The 16500-nt window shown below is 42.5% G+C and overlaps 1 protein-coding gene across 1 annotated transcript in view; it reads left to right on the top strand.

Moving 5' to 3' along the window:
- The first annotated feature begins 280 nt into the window (after nt 1–280).
- Nucleotides 281–16500, top strand: part of LOC141050658 (uncharacterized) — a 66668-nt gene continuing 50448 nt past the window's right edge. The window contains exons 1-3 of the mRNA XM_073547249.1: nt 281–396; nt 10152–10481; nt 12194–12493. Coding sequence (XP_073403350.1) covers nt 348–396; nt 10152–10481; nt 12194–12493 — 679 coding nt within the window. The 5' untranslated portion in view covers nt 281–347. The remainder of the gene's footprint in view (nt 397–10151; nt 10482–12193; nt 12494–16500) is intronic.

Here is a 16500-nt window from a genome sequence, read left to right as displayed (position 1 = left end):
ACATACTATATATATATATCCTGAGAGCGTCATCCTGAGGGCGTCGCCCTGACACCACATATTATATATATATATATCCTGAGGGCTTTGCCCTGACACCACATACTAAATATATATATATATATATGTATATATACACATACTCTGCACCTAAATATGCAGCTGAATGTTAAGTAGGTTGAGCTAATATTCTAGGATTATAGACAGAGATCTGCAACATGTAAGGAAAGAGTTAAGTCCTCTGACTAAAAAAAAATTTTGAGAATAGAAAGTGAAAGTACAGAAAAGATCAACAGGAGAGGGGGAAGAAACGATCATAAGACTTATGACTTATTAATCTTCATAAAATGGAGGCCGTGAGGACAATCGTCTTCTTCTTGGTTCTGCGTCACTCTGGTCAGTAATGATTGTACAGGGGGGGCACTGAATAAGGGGTCACTGCTACCGGACTCAAGTTAGTCTGCAGTTAGCTATTAGATTTTCATGTATGATGAATTATTCATAGAGTGGATGGGTAAAATTTTGTTCAGGACTGTGAGATGTTTATTTTGACTACTTATGGTCCTGGGTTATTCACGTAAATCGCTTATTTATGTCGCGCAACCTACTCTATCGTACATAAGTTCAATTTGAAAAGAGGTACCTGGACCACTAGTTCTCAAAATGACCAGCTCAATGTCCTGAATAATGTTTGCCAAAAAAATGATCAACTCTATGTGCAGTTCAGAAGTTATTCACGTAAATCGCTTATTTTTGTATGTTAAGGGAAACTTGGAAGAGTTTCACCAGTAACTTGCTCGGACTATCATCACAATGTACTTCATGGCCAGAATGTTGTGAACTACATCCAGTAAGACATTAATTATTCACAGATTCCACTTACCTTGAACCACAAGTAGTCAAATGAAACAAGTTCAAGTTCTGCACATAATCTGAAATAAGATATCAGAACTCTGTATACTTCTGAAGCGAAAGGGAAAAATCACTTATTTCCATGTGTGATGATAAACATGGTAAAATGTTGTTAATAACGTATTAGGTGTGTTTTCAAAGTTTTTTATACCTTGTCAGTAAATAATGCAATCAGTTTGGGAGTTTGGCCGGAGTCACACACAACGTATAAAAATACAGTCCGTTTTTGATGGCCGAGATAAACAGAAAATTTCCTGAACAGTGATCCATATTCAATGCAAGGATGCGATTTTTTCTCAAAAAATTATCCGTGTGGTATCCGTACGGCAAAATTTTCTCGCCAGCTTGCAAAATGGACATAGAATGGATCCATGGCCTCAAATATTCGTAAAAACATATATATATATATATATATATATATACACATATGTCATGGAGACACATATATATACATATATTTATATTTCATATAGCGCTAGATAGCAGAAAAGCCGGTAATTCATTTGCCGGCTTTTGCTATCTCCTTCCCAAACCCGACAGGATATGAGACATGATTACATACAGTAAACCATTTCATATCCCTTATTTTTTTACACATCCCTCACTACTAATGTTAGAAGTGTCTGTGTGCAAAATTTGGGGGCTCTAGCTGTTAAAATAAAGGGTTAAATCACGGAAAAAACTGGCTGTGCTCCCGCACAACTTTCTCTGCCAGAGTGGTAAAGCCAGTGACTGAGGACAGATATTAATAGCCTAGAGAGGGACCATGGTTATTGGCCCCCACCTGCTAAAAACATCTGCCCCCAGCCACCCCAGAAAAGGCACATCTGTAAGATGTGCCTATTCTGGCACTTAGCCTCTCTCTTCTCACTCCCCTGTAGCAGTGGCATATGGGGTAATAAAGGGTTAATGTCACCTTGCTATTGTAAGGTGACATTAAGCCTGGTTAATAATGGAGAGGTGTCAAAAAATGGAGAGGTGCTTGTAAAATTATTTAACCCCTTCAGATGGATTTACAGCGTGGGACTTGACTGTAACGCCGGAGAGGTATGGGATATTGTTGTTTTTTTTATTTTAACTTTGTTTCAGGTGACAAGGGTCTTCAATTGGATTGAGCATTTAATAAACTATTGCAACACCATGTGTCTTTATTTCATTAAAATACTTTATTCATAATGTGTTTGTTTTTTTAACCCTTTATTAATATTGGATTAATAATGGATAGGCGTCTTATTGCCATCTCTCCATTATTAATCAGGCTTAATGTCACCTTACATTAGCAAGGTGACATTAACCCCTTATTACCCCATATCCCACCGCTACTCGGGAGTGGGAAGAGAGGGGCTAAGTGCCGGAATTGGCGCCATTTCTGGGGCAGCTGCAGGCTGGTATTTGCAGCCGGGGGGGGGGCAATATCCATGGCCCCTCTCTAGGCTATGAATATCAGCCTGCAGCTGTCTGCGTAGCCTTTCTGGCTATAAAATATAGGGGGACCCCACGTCATTTTTTTTGGGGGGGGTCCCCCTATTTTAATAGCCAGTAAAGGCTACGCAGACAGCTGCGGGCTGATATTCAATCAGTTGTGGCCAAAAGTATTGACACCCCTGCAATTCTGTCAGATAATACTCAGTTTCTTCCTGAAAATGATTGCAATCACAAATTCTTTGGTATTATTATCTTCATTTAATTTGTCTTAAATGAAAAAACACAAAAGAGAATGAAGCAAAAAGCAAAACATTGATCATTTCACACAAAACTCCAAAAATGGGCCAGACAAAAGTATTGGCACCCTCAGCCTAAAACTTTGTTGCACAACCTTTAGCCAAAATAACTGCGACCAACCGCTTCCGGTAACCATCAATGAGTTTCTTACAATGCTCTGCTGGAATTTTAGACCATTCTTCTTTGGCAAACTGCTCCAGGTCCCTGATATTTGAAGGGCGCCTTCTCCAAACTGCCATTTTTAGATCTCTCCACAGGTGTTCTATGGGATTCAGGTCTGGACTCATTGCTGGCCACCTTAGAAGTCTCCAGTGCTTTCTCTCAAACCATTTTCTAGTGCTTTTTGAAGTGTGTTTTGGGTCATTGTCCTGCTGGAAGACCCATGACCTCTGAGGGAGACCCAGCTTTCTCACACTGGGCCCTACATTATGCTGCAAAATTTATTGTTAGTCTTCAGACTTCATAATGCCATGCACACGGTCAAGCAGTCCAGTGCCAGAGGCAGCAAAGCAACCCCAAAACATCAGGGAACCTCCGCCATGTTTGACTGTAGGGACCGTGTTCTTTTCTTTGAATGCCTCTTTTTTTCTCCTGTAAACTCTATGTTGATGCCTTTGCCCAAAAAACTCTACTTTTGTCTCAACTGACCAGAGAACATTCTTCCAAAACGTTTTAGGCTTTTTCAGGTAAGTTTTGGCAAACTCCAGCCTGGCTTTATGTCTCGGGGTAAGAAGTGGGGTCTTCCTGGGTCTCCTATCATACAGTCCCTTTTCATTCAGACGCCGACGGATAGTACGGGTAGACTCTGTTGTACCCTCGGACTGCAGGGCAGCTTGAACTTGTTTGGATGTTAGTCGAGGTTCTTTATCCAACATCCGCACAATCTTGCGTTGAAATCTCTTGTCAATTTTTCTTTTCCGTCCACATCTAGGGAGGTTAGCCACAGTGCCATGGGCTTTAAACTTCTTGATGACACTGCGCACGGTAGACACAGGAACATTCAGGTCTTTGGAGATGGACTTGTAGCCTTGAGATTGCTCATGCTTCCTCACAATTTGGTTTCTCAAGTCCTCAGACAGTTCTTTGGTCTTCTTTCTTTTCTCCATGCTCAATGTGGTACACACAAGGACACAGGACAGAGGTTGAGTCAACTTTAATCCATGTCACCTGGCTGCAAGTGTGATTTAGTTATTGCCAACACCTGTTAGGTGCCACAGGTAAGTTACAGGTGCTGTGAATTACACAAATTAGAGAAGCATCACATGATTTTTCGAACAGTGCCAATACTTTTGTCCACCCTCTTTTTTATGTTTGGTGTGGAATTATATCCAATTTGGCTTTAGGACAATTCTTTTTGTGTTTTTTCATTTAAGACAAATTAAATGAAGATAATAATAACAAAGAATTTGTGTTTGCAATCATTTTCAGGAAGAAACTGAGTATTATCTGACAGAATTGCAGGGGTGTCAATACTTTTGGCCACAACTGTAGCCTGGGAGGGGCCATGGGTATTAACCCCTTCCCAGGCTACAAATATTGGCCCCCGGCCATCCGCTTTCCCCCTCTGGTGCAGAAAATTGCGCGGGAGCCCACGCCATTTTTTTCCGTTTTTTTTCTTTATGTTCATTAATCAACATCGGCCTATCTATGGATATATCTATCTATAGATATATCTATAGATACATAGATGTTTCTAGCAATATATCTATCTGGCTAATTTCACACATCAGGTTTTTGCCGTCAGGCACAATCCGGCGAGTTTTGAAAAAAAGATCCGTTTTTTTTTCTGCTGGATCCGTTTGTTCTCACAGAGTTGTATTAGCGCCGGATTGAGCCTGATGGCCACACGTTTCATCCGTTTTTTGCCGGATCCATCAAAAAAGCTGTTTCCGCCGGACGGAAAACACATACAGAGAAACGGTTTTTCTGTCCGGTGGCAAAACGCACAGCGACGGATCCGGCGAAAAACGTATGAAACTGAGATGTGAAATGATGAATACGGCCTCCGAATCCGTTTTTTCATGCATGTTTCCATTCAAATCATGCACATTTTCCGTTTATTTATTTCCAAAAACTGCATCAAAACCGCGCAAAAACCGCATCAAAACTGCACCAAAAATGTGTATGTAGTATGTTGTATGTATGTAGTATGTATGTAGTATATAGTATGTAGTATGTATGTAGTATGTATGTTGTATGTGTGTAGTATGTATGTAGTATGTATGTTTGTGGGGTTTTTTATATTCAACATATTAGCCGGATGATGGGACTACTACTGTAGCATCATTGGCTAATGTGTCAATCACTGTCATTGTAGCAGGCATAGCCCGATGTGATTTGTAGTCCCATCGGACGATGCCAACACACAGACACAAAGACCCCCGGCAGGCCCGCACAGACCCCCAGCAGGCCCGCACAGACCCCCGAAAGGCCCGTACAGACCCCCGGCAGGCCCGCACAGACCCCCAAGAGGCCCGTACAGACCCCCGGCAGGCCCACACAGACCCCCGAGAGGCCCGTACAGACCCCCGGCAGGCCCGCACAGACCCTGCCCGCACACACAGACACGCAGTCTCCGCCCACGCACCGCCCACACTTCATTATAGTGCATCATAACATCATTTGAGCAGCCAATCACAGCCATGCCATTAGTTAACATGGCTAACATGCCTAACAGGATGTGCCCACACTTCTTAGGATCCTTATTGGCTGAATAGAATAAAACTGGCTCATTGCATTATGGGAACTTCTGATTCCGGTATTCGATATTGTAAAAGTATCGGAACTAAGTATCGGAACTCCGATACAGCAAATATTGGCCGATACCCGATATTGCAGTATCGGAATGCTCAACACTAGTGGTTAGTATAGGCTGAAAACAAAGATCACTGTCTGAAGTGCAATGGACAGTGAGCTTATTTGTCTATAAGAAGACATTAGATGTCATGGCGCGGTGTGGTTATTTTTACATTTAACATTGATAGAAAACAAAAACAAGTATGTTTCCAAATGAATAACACTCTCCTCTTTAGGCAAATTTATAACCTGTGATTTAAGGTAAATCCTTTAACATATTCAACAAACAATGTCATAAACATAGAAAGCAGATTGTACTAACTTCCCCTATGAAATAAGTCAAATTAATTAATTTCACAAATGACCAATTCAGACCCAAAGATTATTATTCTGTGCCATTTATCATTTTCATGGAAACATACTTGGGTTACTTAGGAAATAAAAAAAAAAACATTCTAATGGACAATGACAGACACAACACTTAATTTGTATTTATGAAATCTCAGTTTTGTATTACCAAGCTAAGCAGGTGATTTATATTTTTATTACGTGTTCAGAGTGGCATAGGTGTGTGATATTTTAATGTAAGTGTATGGAATGTTTTTTTTAAGTGCTCAATGCGCCACATTAGGGTTCCAATTTCCATGTAAGGGCTAGGTTACACATAGCGATGCACCAGCGATCCCGACCAGCGATATGGATCGCTGGTGCATCGCTAAGTGGTCGCTAGTGAGCTGCCACACAGGCAGATCTCACCAGCAACATTGCAGGGGTCGGGGGTCGCTACTTACCTGTCAGACGAGGCGATCCTGACATCCTCCCGCCCGCGTCCACGCGCCGCTCGTCGTCACAGCAGGAAGCTGACGACGAGAAATGGTCCGGGTCCTTCTCGCACGATCAGCGATAACCAGCGGGGAGCCGGTCGGAGGTAAGTATCACATGCAGCGATATCACTAGTAATATCACTGCAACGTCACAAAATCGGTGTGTAACGGGGGCTTATGGCTGCTCTTCGTACATCAAAACATTCCTAAGCCAACAACCTAAACATTTTATGTGCATTAAAATGATCCGCTGTATTTCAAATGCAGGAATGTTACACTTTTCACAATGACACAACTCACTTTAGTTGCATTTCATAGATATTACAAGGATTGGTAACAACTAAAATTTATGTCTAATTATCATAGTTTACTAAAACCATACTACTAAATCAACAACCTTGATCAGGTACATAAAACTTAATAATCCCCATATTTTGAAATTATTGTCAGTGACATGAATATAATAAGCATTTATAATATGTAAACTTTCTAATATTATTATTATTAATATTAATATTATTATCAATTAATTTAATTTCACATAATTTGTGCCTATAATACATAGAGTATGAATATCTATTTGAAGCACGACTTCCTTGCACACTAGTTGACAAGATGATACTTGTCAACAATATTTATACATACACTGGAGCAGTTTCGTATTTATAGCAAGACCTCCAACATCTAACCTTTTTGAGATATCAAAACAAAAACATTCAAAAAATTTACATTAAGCAAGTAAATTTTTAAGTAAAATGTTGAGACTGATCTCATCATTAACTTTTATTCTTAAACATATTAAATATTTTATATAGCCAAATATAAATAAAGCTTTCAAACAGGACGAACACAACAACACTGAAATTCAGACTTGAGGTTACAGTGTAAGTTAACGCCAGTATGCCAATTCAACACAAATCCTTACCATGGACAGATGACGGTAACAGACAGTCCTCCAGGTAGGGCCACTCGATGGAACACTTCGATGGCTTCCAAGTGCGTGTATCAGAACAGAACTGTGATGACATGCACTCCTTCAATGCCTAGCATGGGTTGAGTTTCTTAAACTTTGGTCACACATGATGGTATTCTGTTTATTACCATGTGATAAGCCCCTCATTGTTTCTACAAGACTCTAAAGGGGGTTTTACACATAGCGATATCGCTAACAAGTCACCGATTTTGTGACGTTATAGCGATATCGCTATGTGTGATACTTACCTCCGACCGGCTCCCCCGCTGTCCATCGCTGATCGCGCGAGATCGGCCGGCTCCATTTCTCGTCGTCTGCTTCCTGTTGGGGCTTCCTGCTGTGACGACGAGCGACGCGTGGTGGCGGGCGGGAGGACGTCAGGATCGCTGTGTGTGAAAGGTGAGTATCGTGCGCTGCGTCGCTGCTGCATCGCTGTGAGATCTTTCTGTGTGACAGCTCACTAGCGATCATTTAGCGATGCACCAGCGATATTGACCGGGTCGGATCGCTGGTGCATCGCTAAATGTAAAAGGGCCTTTAGCAGTCTAGGTTTACAGTTCCTGTTGACTCATGTAATTACCTTTGCCAGGGAAGGTCACAGACACAGACAAATCAATTATGCTAACCTTTCAGTATATTGCTCCATTCTATGTAAATTAGCTGACTCTTCCTCATCTCTGTAAAGGTACTGTCACACTTAGCGATGTACCAGCGATCCCGACCAGCGATATGACGCGGTCAGGATCGCTGGTACATCGCTAAGTGGTCGCTAGTGAGCTGCCACAGGCAGATCTCACCAGCAACATCGCTGGGGACGGGGGTCGCTACTTACCTGTCACACTAGGCAATCCTGACGTCCTCCCGCCCGCGTCCACGCGTCGCTTGTCGTCACAGCAGGAAGCGCCGCAGGAAGCTGACGACGAGAAACAGTCCTGAACGTTCTCGCGCGATCAGCGATAACCAGCGGGGGAGCGGGTTGTAGGTAAGTATCACACACAGCGATATCGCTATAACGTCACAAGTTATAGCGATATTGCTAGCGATATCGCTTAGTGTGACAGTACCTTTAGACACCATTACTACTATGGATATTATGTATGCGGCTTGGAATCTAGCACACTCTTATTCCACCAATCATGAAGCCCCAAGGGTCTGAATTGAGAGCTCAGGGGTATAGAAGGAGGACTGTCCAGTGACCAGTCTCTCTTGCTGCATGGTACCAATTTTGGATCTGCGGATCCGATTGGCAGGCCATAACCGAACATGGATTATAACACTACATGGACTTCAGCATCGAATGCAAGGATTCGGCTGAGATATCAAAGACTACATAAGGATGGTATCCAGCTTGGGACAATCCAGTCACCTGACTACAAAATTTGCGGTACTCAGCTTCCTAAATCTGGCATTATTCCTTTCTCGGGGGTACCTGACGAAAGCGGGGTGCTACTGGCTTGGAGTAAGTAGCCCTGGAAGCTCTGAGGAACGGATATTATAATCCCTGGTGAGCCAGTGGAAGGGTGATAAACTGTTTGCTGTTACATTTTGTGTTTTGCTGGTTGTGTGATATATGCCATTAATTGTTTGGGGATCCAAGAAAGTCCTAATATTGTGATTCCCTCACCCTGTGTTGTCTGAGTAGTGTGCCACCCACTGTTAAGGAGGTCGGGCGTTCAGTTGGGATGAGCCATGGTCCATGCTGTCTTTGTAAAGGCGGCCGGACCAGCGGACAAGAGCACCCACTGACCCCCGTGTCTACACAAGAACCACTATGTAAAGTTAAAAAAAGGTTAATAATGACGTTACAATTACATATAAATAATTTGATGACATAAAACTTTATTAAGTGTAATTTCACAACTCTTGAATTAAACATAGATTAGTAGGTTAAGGCCTTATGGAAACTTCAGGTAAGTTGTGATAGCAAACAGTGAGGTACCTATAAAATGTTTCACATGTGGAGTTAGCATATTTTGTATAATTCTTCAACTATACATAGAGTTGTGAATTTTTTGGGCAAAATTTGTTAGATTGAGTGCGTTTGATTATGCGCGACACAAGAGATTTACGTGAATAACTTCTGAACTACACATAGAGTTGATCATTTTTTTCGCAAACATTATTCAAGTCAATGAGCTGGTCATTTTGAGAACTAGTGGTCCAGGGTACCTCTTTTCAAATTTAACTTATGTACGATTGAGTGCGTTTGATTATGCGCAACATAAGCGATTTACGTGAATAACTTCTGAACTACACATAGAGTTGATCATTTTTTTGGCAAATATTATTCAGGATGTTGAGCTGGTCATTTTGAGTGCTAGTGGTCCAGGTACCTCTTTTCAAATTGAACTTATGTACGATTAGCTATTAGATTTTCACGTTTGATGAATTATTCATAGATTGGATATGGCTTGGGTAAAATTTTGTTCAGGACTTTGAGATGTTTATTTTTACTACTTGTGGTCCTGGGTTATTCACGTAAATCACTTATTTATGTCGCGCATAGTCAAACGTACTCAATCGGGGAGGACCTGTAGCTATGGGGGGTGTGGTTGTTACTATAGAGGGCATGTTTGGAGTAGAGTGGGAGGTTACGACTAGTTCTTATTTCAATGCCATAACACCCCCCCTTGGACGTTCTGTTCAGAATATCTAGAAAACCGTGCAAACTAGTGACAGAAAGTAAATTACTTATTGTCATAATTCTGCAGCCCAGATATGTACTGAGATTATGTGAAAAGCCCGGACAACCCCTTTAATAAAGGCCATAAAAATTAGCACTAAATAAAAGCTAAGTATGTTTTTGGTGTACGGTAAAAAAAAGAAAACAATTCATGCACAATAGATATTGCCTCATATTTGGATTCCAGCTTAGGACCCCAGTGCTGAATAGCGTATAATGATAAATCTGTTACTGTCCACAGTGTCATCACTAGAGCTGACCGGACCCCCTGTACACGCTGCCAGGCTGGGATCTGACACTCGGGTTCCTTGCCCATTCACAGTGGACAATCCTCCTGTAGATCCCAATCATCTCACAATATTCTGGTATTTTCGAGATAAGGAAATCCTGAGCTATAACAAAACTGTGAGGACAACATCTCCTAAATATTCCCTGAGCACAGAACTGTTAGGAATGGGAATTGCTAATCTGACTATTATTAATATACAAATACCTGATGGTGGGATGTACAAGTGCTCAACGGTCTACGGCTCGGAGAAGAAGGAGAAGGAGGTCAGGTTAGACATCGGAGGTGAGACTATTATTTTCATTACCATAAATGATATAAGATCAAAGGTACCACCACCAGCAATTCACACATGTGACCGTAGGGATACACGTGACAATCGATCAATTTTAAAAACAATATGTCTTTGTTTATGTACTTTTTTTATTATTTATACTAATAAAAAAATATTGTTTTTAAAATTGATTCATTGTCACGTGTATCCCTACGGTCACATGTGTGAATTGCTGGTGGTGGTACCTTTGATCTTATATAGTGTTTGTGACATTTGTAATTATCTTTAGTGGATCGAAAAAAAATTTTTAGATCATATTTCCATAAATGAGCAGCAACAACCACCGGTGTTCATACTAATGTTCAGAGGTTTCTTTCAATGTTGACATAGTCAGAAGGTAAAGAGGAGTTAATTGATAATTTCCGCGCTGCCGGTTGGATTAAGACATATTTCCCAGTGTAGTAAAGTAAGGTAGACAGTGTCAGACTGAAGAACTTTGGGCCCACCAGAGGATTTGATTTCTCCCCCACTCAAGAGCCCCATAGCAGCTGCAAAGTTTGCACTATGAACTCTCCTAAAGAAGAAGCTAGGGCCTACCGGAGGATCCTCCGGTTCTCTGGTGGGCCAGTCCAACCCTGAAGATGGTGGTATATTTTAACGCGTGTCAAAGCACAGTTACTTCTTCTTCAGGAACAAACACATGAATATAATGTTGACATAATAACATTTTAAAAGTTTTGATCAGTAAGGTCCGGGTGGCGAGACTCTTACAGATCGCCTATGGACAAGAATGATCATCTCAGCACCGTGTCCTTCATTTCAGATCAGTTATGTTAGGGAATTTCTATAGAACTGTACAATTTTCTCCTCTCAGAAATTTTCTGTTTGCTTAAAAGTTGCTGTGACAAAGTGTATATTTTATTACAAAAATGTGCATCTGTTTTCATGAATAGCACAGGATGATTGGGTTTCAAATGCATTTGGTTTCAGTGGGAACTTTGGCATAGCATAGCTGGGCTGTGCTAGAACCCCACCGTCGGATGTTTTACTAGACAGGGTCATTAGGTGCATCTGCACATCCTTGACTAACAGCATTCCAACTACTGGAGGTCTGGTCCAGTTGCAATAATGATAAGAGAGTCTTTGGAGTCATCTTTGGGGAGGGAGAAAGGTGTTGGTAGTGTAAAAACAGAACACATTTAAAAATAGGTTGTATTGTCACACATGATTAATTCTATTATTATTATTATTATGCATTTATATAGCGCCATTTATTCTATGGCGCTGTACATGTGAAAAGGGGAAATTTAGACAAGTATAATAAACATGTGTAAGACAAGGGACACACAAGTACAGGAGGAGAGGGGACCCTGCCCGTGAGGGCTCACAGTCTACAGGGATGGGTGAGGATACAGTAGAGGGTAGAGCAGGTCGTGTGGTGGTTCATTAGACCAAGGATCAATGCAGGCTGTAGGCTTGTCGGAACAGGTGGGTCTTCAGGTTCTTCTTGCAGGTTTCCGTATTCATCTTGTATGTACAGAAAATTGAGATCTCGGAATTATTTTAGTAATAACCACTTACATCAGCAGAGAAGCCAATGATATCACAAACCTTTGCCTGTTTTTTTTTGCATTGTTGGAAAACATACAGCTTGAGGTCTACCTGTAGATTTACATTTTTATTTTTTTGGCAACAAATCGATGTTTTACACATAAGCTTTTAGCTCCTCCGCAGGTGACAGTCACAGATAAGATGGCTGCAGTGAATGCAGAGAGTGTCCTGCGCTGCTCCGTCACTGGATTTTACCCCGTGGACATTGATATTAAATGGCTCAAAGATGGGGAAAAACTGAACAATATTTATACTGAGGATCCTCAGAGAAACTCAGACAGGACCTACAGTGTGAAGAGCTCCGTGACCATCACACCCACTGAGGAGGACCGAGAGCGGATCTTCTCATGTAGAGTCTATCATGACTTTCTACAGGTTCCTCTCCAGAAAGACTTCCGTCTGATGTATGAAGGTAATATTATTACTAATATCTCTTATACTGCTGCCACACTGGTTATCGATTGACCACCTATGACATTATTAGGGTCTGTTTTTCCATGAATTACTGTTTGTGGATTTATGAACTTCTACAGACTGTTTCAGAAGTCCATGATCATCGGATCGATGTCAGATCTCGATAGACGGTCTGGCCATGCGTCTCCCGACCCCAAGGGTGACAGCTTCATATATTTCAATGAGCCTGTCATACTTGAGGTCAGAAGACACATGGCCAGTCCACGTATTGTGACCCAAGATTGAACCAATGATCACGGACGTCTAAGATCCCTACCTCAGATATTGCAACAAAGATGTCTATTGTGAAAGAAGGTTATCTTGCCTTTATTTGAATATTCCCTGGCACTGCTGTTTGGCTCAAAACAGTTTTTTCAATAGTACTGCTCCCTGGTTTTAAACATTTTCTCCACCAGTACTGCTATCTTTCTCTGAGCGCTTCTGCACTGGTCCTGCTATATGTACCTGAACTACTTCTCCACTGGTCCTGCTATATGTACCTGACCTCCTTCTCCACTGGTCCTGCTATATGTACCTGACCTCCTTCTGAACTGGCCCTGCTATATGTACCTGACCTCCTTCTACACTGGTCCTGCTATATGTACCTGACCTCCTTCTGAACTGGTCCTGCTATATGTACCTGACCTCCTTCTCCACTGGTCCTGCTATATGTACCAGACCTCCTTCTCCACTGGTCCTGCTATATGTACCTGACCTCCTTCTCCACTGGTCCTGCTATATGTACCTGACCTCCTTCTGAACTGGCCCTGCTATATGTACCTGACCTCCTTCTACACTGGTCCTGCTATATGTACCTGACCTCCTTCTGAACTGGTCCTGCAATATGTACCTGACCTCCTTCTGCACTGGTCCTGCTATATGTACCAGACCTCCTTCTCCACTGGTCCTGCTATATGTACCTGACCTCCTTCTGCACTGGTCCTGCTATATGTGCCAGACCTCCTTCTCCACTGGTCCTGCTATATGTACCTGACCTCCTTCTGCACTGGTCTTGCTATATGTACCAGACCTCCTTCTGAACTGGTCCTGCTATATGTGCCTGACCTCCTTCTGCACTGGTCCTGCTATATGTACCAGACCTCCTTCTCCACTGGTCCTGCTATATGTACCTGACCTCCTTCTGCACTGGTCCTGCTATATGTACCTTACCTCCTTCTGCACTGGTCCTGCTATATGTACCTGACCTTCTTCTGCACTGGTCCTGCTATATGTACCTGACCTCCTTCTGCACTGGTCCTGCTATATGTACCTGACCTTCTTCTGAACTGGTCCTGCTATATGTGCCTGACCTCCTTCTGCACTGGTCCTGCTATACAGTCATGGCCAAAAGTATTGACACCCCTGCAATTCTGTCAGATAATATTCAGTTTCTTCCTGAAAATGATTGCAAACACAAATTCTTTGGTATTATTATCTTCATTTAATTTGTCTTAAATGAAAAAACGCAAAAGAGAATGAAGCAAAAAGCAAAACATTGATCATTTCACACAAAACTCCAAAAATGGGCCGGACAAAAGTATTGGCACCCTCAGCCTAATACTTGGTTGCACAACCTTTAGCCAAAATAACTGCGACCAACCGCTTCCAGTAACCATCAATGAGTTTCTTACAATGCTCTGCTGGAATTTTAGACCATTCTTCTTTGGCAAACTACTCCAGGTCCCTGATATTTGAAGGGTGCCTTCTCCAAACTGCCATTTTTAGATCTCTCCACAGGTGTTCTATGGGATTCAGGTCTGGACTCATTGCTGGCCACCTTAGAAGTCTCCAGTGCTTTCTCTCAAACCATTTTCTAGTGCTTTTTGAAGTGTGTTTTGGGTTATTGTCCTGCTGGAAGACCCATGACCTCTGAGGTAGACCCAGCTTTCTCACACTGGGCCCTAAATTATGCTGCAAAATTTGTTGGTAGTCTTCTGACTTCATAATGCCATGCACACGGTCAAGCAGTCCAGTGCCAGGGGCAGCAAAGCAACCCCAAAACATCAGGGAACCTCCGCCATGTTTGACTGTAGGGACCATGTACTTTTCTTTGAATGCCTCTTTTTTCTCCTGTAAACTCTATGTTGATGCTTTTGCCCTAAAAGCTCTACTTTTGTCTCATCTGACCAAAGAACATTCTTCCAAAATGTTTTAGGCTTTTTCAGGTAAGTTTTGGCAAACTCCAGCCTGGCTTTTTTATGTCTCGGGGTAAGAAGTGGAGTCTTCCTGGGTCTCCTACCATACAGTCCCTTTTCATTCAGATGCCGACGGATAGTACGGGTTGACACCGTTGTACCCTCGGACTGCAGGGCAGCTTGAACTTGTTTGGATGTTAGTGGAGGTTCTTTATCCAACATCCGCACAATCTTGCGTTGAAATCTCTTGTCAATTTTTCTTTTCCGGCCACATCTAGGGAGGTTAGCCACAGTGCCATGGGCTTTAAACTTCTTGATGACACTGCGCACGGTAGACACAGGAACATTCAGGTCTTTGGAGATGGACTTGTAGCCTTGAGATTGCTCATGCTTCCTCACAATTTGGTTTCTCAAGTCCTCAGACAGTTCTTTGGTCTTCTTTCTTTTCTCCATGCTCAATGTGGTACACACAAGGACACAGGACAGAGGTTGAGTCAACTTTAATCCATGTCAACTGGCTGCAAGTGTGATTTAGTTATTGCCAACACCTGTTAGGTGCCACAGGTAAGTTATAGGTGCTGTTAATTACACAAATTAGAGAAGCATCACATGATTTTTCGACCAGTGCCAATACTTTTGTCCACCCTCTTTGTTATGTTTGGTGTGGAATTATATCCAATTTGGCTTGAGGACAATTCTTTTTGTGTTTTTTCATTTAAGACAAATTAAATGAAGATAATAATACCAAGGAATTTGTGTTTGCAATCATTTTCAGAAAGAAACTGAGTATTATCTGACAGAATTGCAGGGGTGTCAATACTTTTGGCCATGACTGTATGTACCAGACCTCCTTCTCCACTGGTCCTGCTATATGTACCTGACCTCCTTCTGCAGTGGTCTTGCTATATGTACCAGACCTCCTTCTCCACTGGTCCTGCTATATGTACCTGACCTCCTTCTGCACTGGTCCTGCTATATGTACCTGACCTCCTTCTGAACTGGTCCTGCTATATGTACCTGACCTTTTTCTGCACTGGTCCTGCTATATGTGCCTGACCTCCTTCTCCACTGGTCCTGCTATATGTACCTGACCTCCTTCTGCACTGGTCCTGCTATATGTGCCTGACCTCCTCCTGCACTGGTCCTGCTATATGTACCTGACCTCCTTCTGCACTGGTCCTGCTATATGTACCTGACCTCCTTCTGAACTGGTCCTGCTATATGTACCAGACCTCTTTCTCCACTGGAACTGCTATATGTACCTGACCTCCTTCTCCACTGGTCCTGCTATATGTTCTTGACCTCCTTCTGCACTGGTCCTGCTATATGTACCTGACCTCCTTCTGCACTGGTCCTGCTATATGTACCAGACCTCCTTCTCCACTGGTCCTGCTATATGTACCTGCCCTCCTTCTGAACTGGTCCTGCTATATGTACCTGACCTCCTTCTGCACTGGTCCTGCTATATGTACCAGACCTCCTACTGCACTGGTCCTGCTATATGTACCTGACCTCCTTCTGCACTGGTACTGCTATATGTACCTGACCTCCTTCTGCACTGGTCCTGCTGTATGTACCTGACCTCCTTCTGAACTGGTCCTGCTCTATGTACCAGACCTCCTTCTCCACTGGTCCTGCTATATGTACCTGACCTCCTTCTCCACTGGTCCTGCTATATGTACCTGACCTCCTTCTGCACTGGTCCTGCTATATGTACCTGACCTCCTTCTGCACTGGTCCTGCTATATGTACCAGACCTCCTTCTCCACTGGTCTTGCTATATGTACCTGACCTCCTTCTGCACTGGTCTTGCTATATGTGCCTGACCTCC

This window comes from Dendrobates tinctorius, unplaced genomic scaffold, assembly GCF_039654945.1.
Source record: "Dendrobates tinctorius isolate UK_male_01 unplaced genomic scaffold, ASM3965494v1 ptg000152l, whole genome shotgun sequence".
In the NCBI taxonomy this organism is placed as follows: domain Eukaryota; kingdom Metazoa; phylum Chordata; class Amphibia; order Anura; family Dendrobatidae; genus Dendrobates; species Dendrobates tinctorius.
The sequence above is the reverse complement of the archived record's forward strand: the minus strand, read 5'-3'. Positions and strand labels throughout refer to the sequence as shown.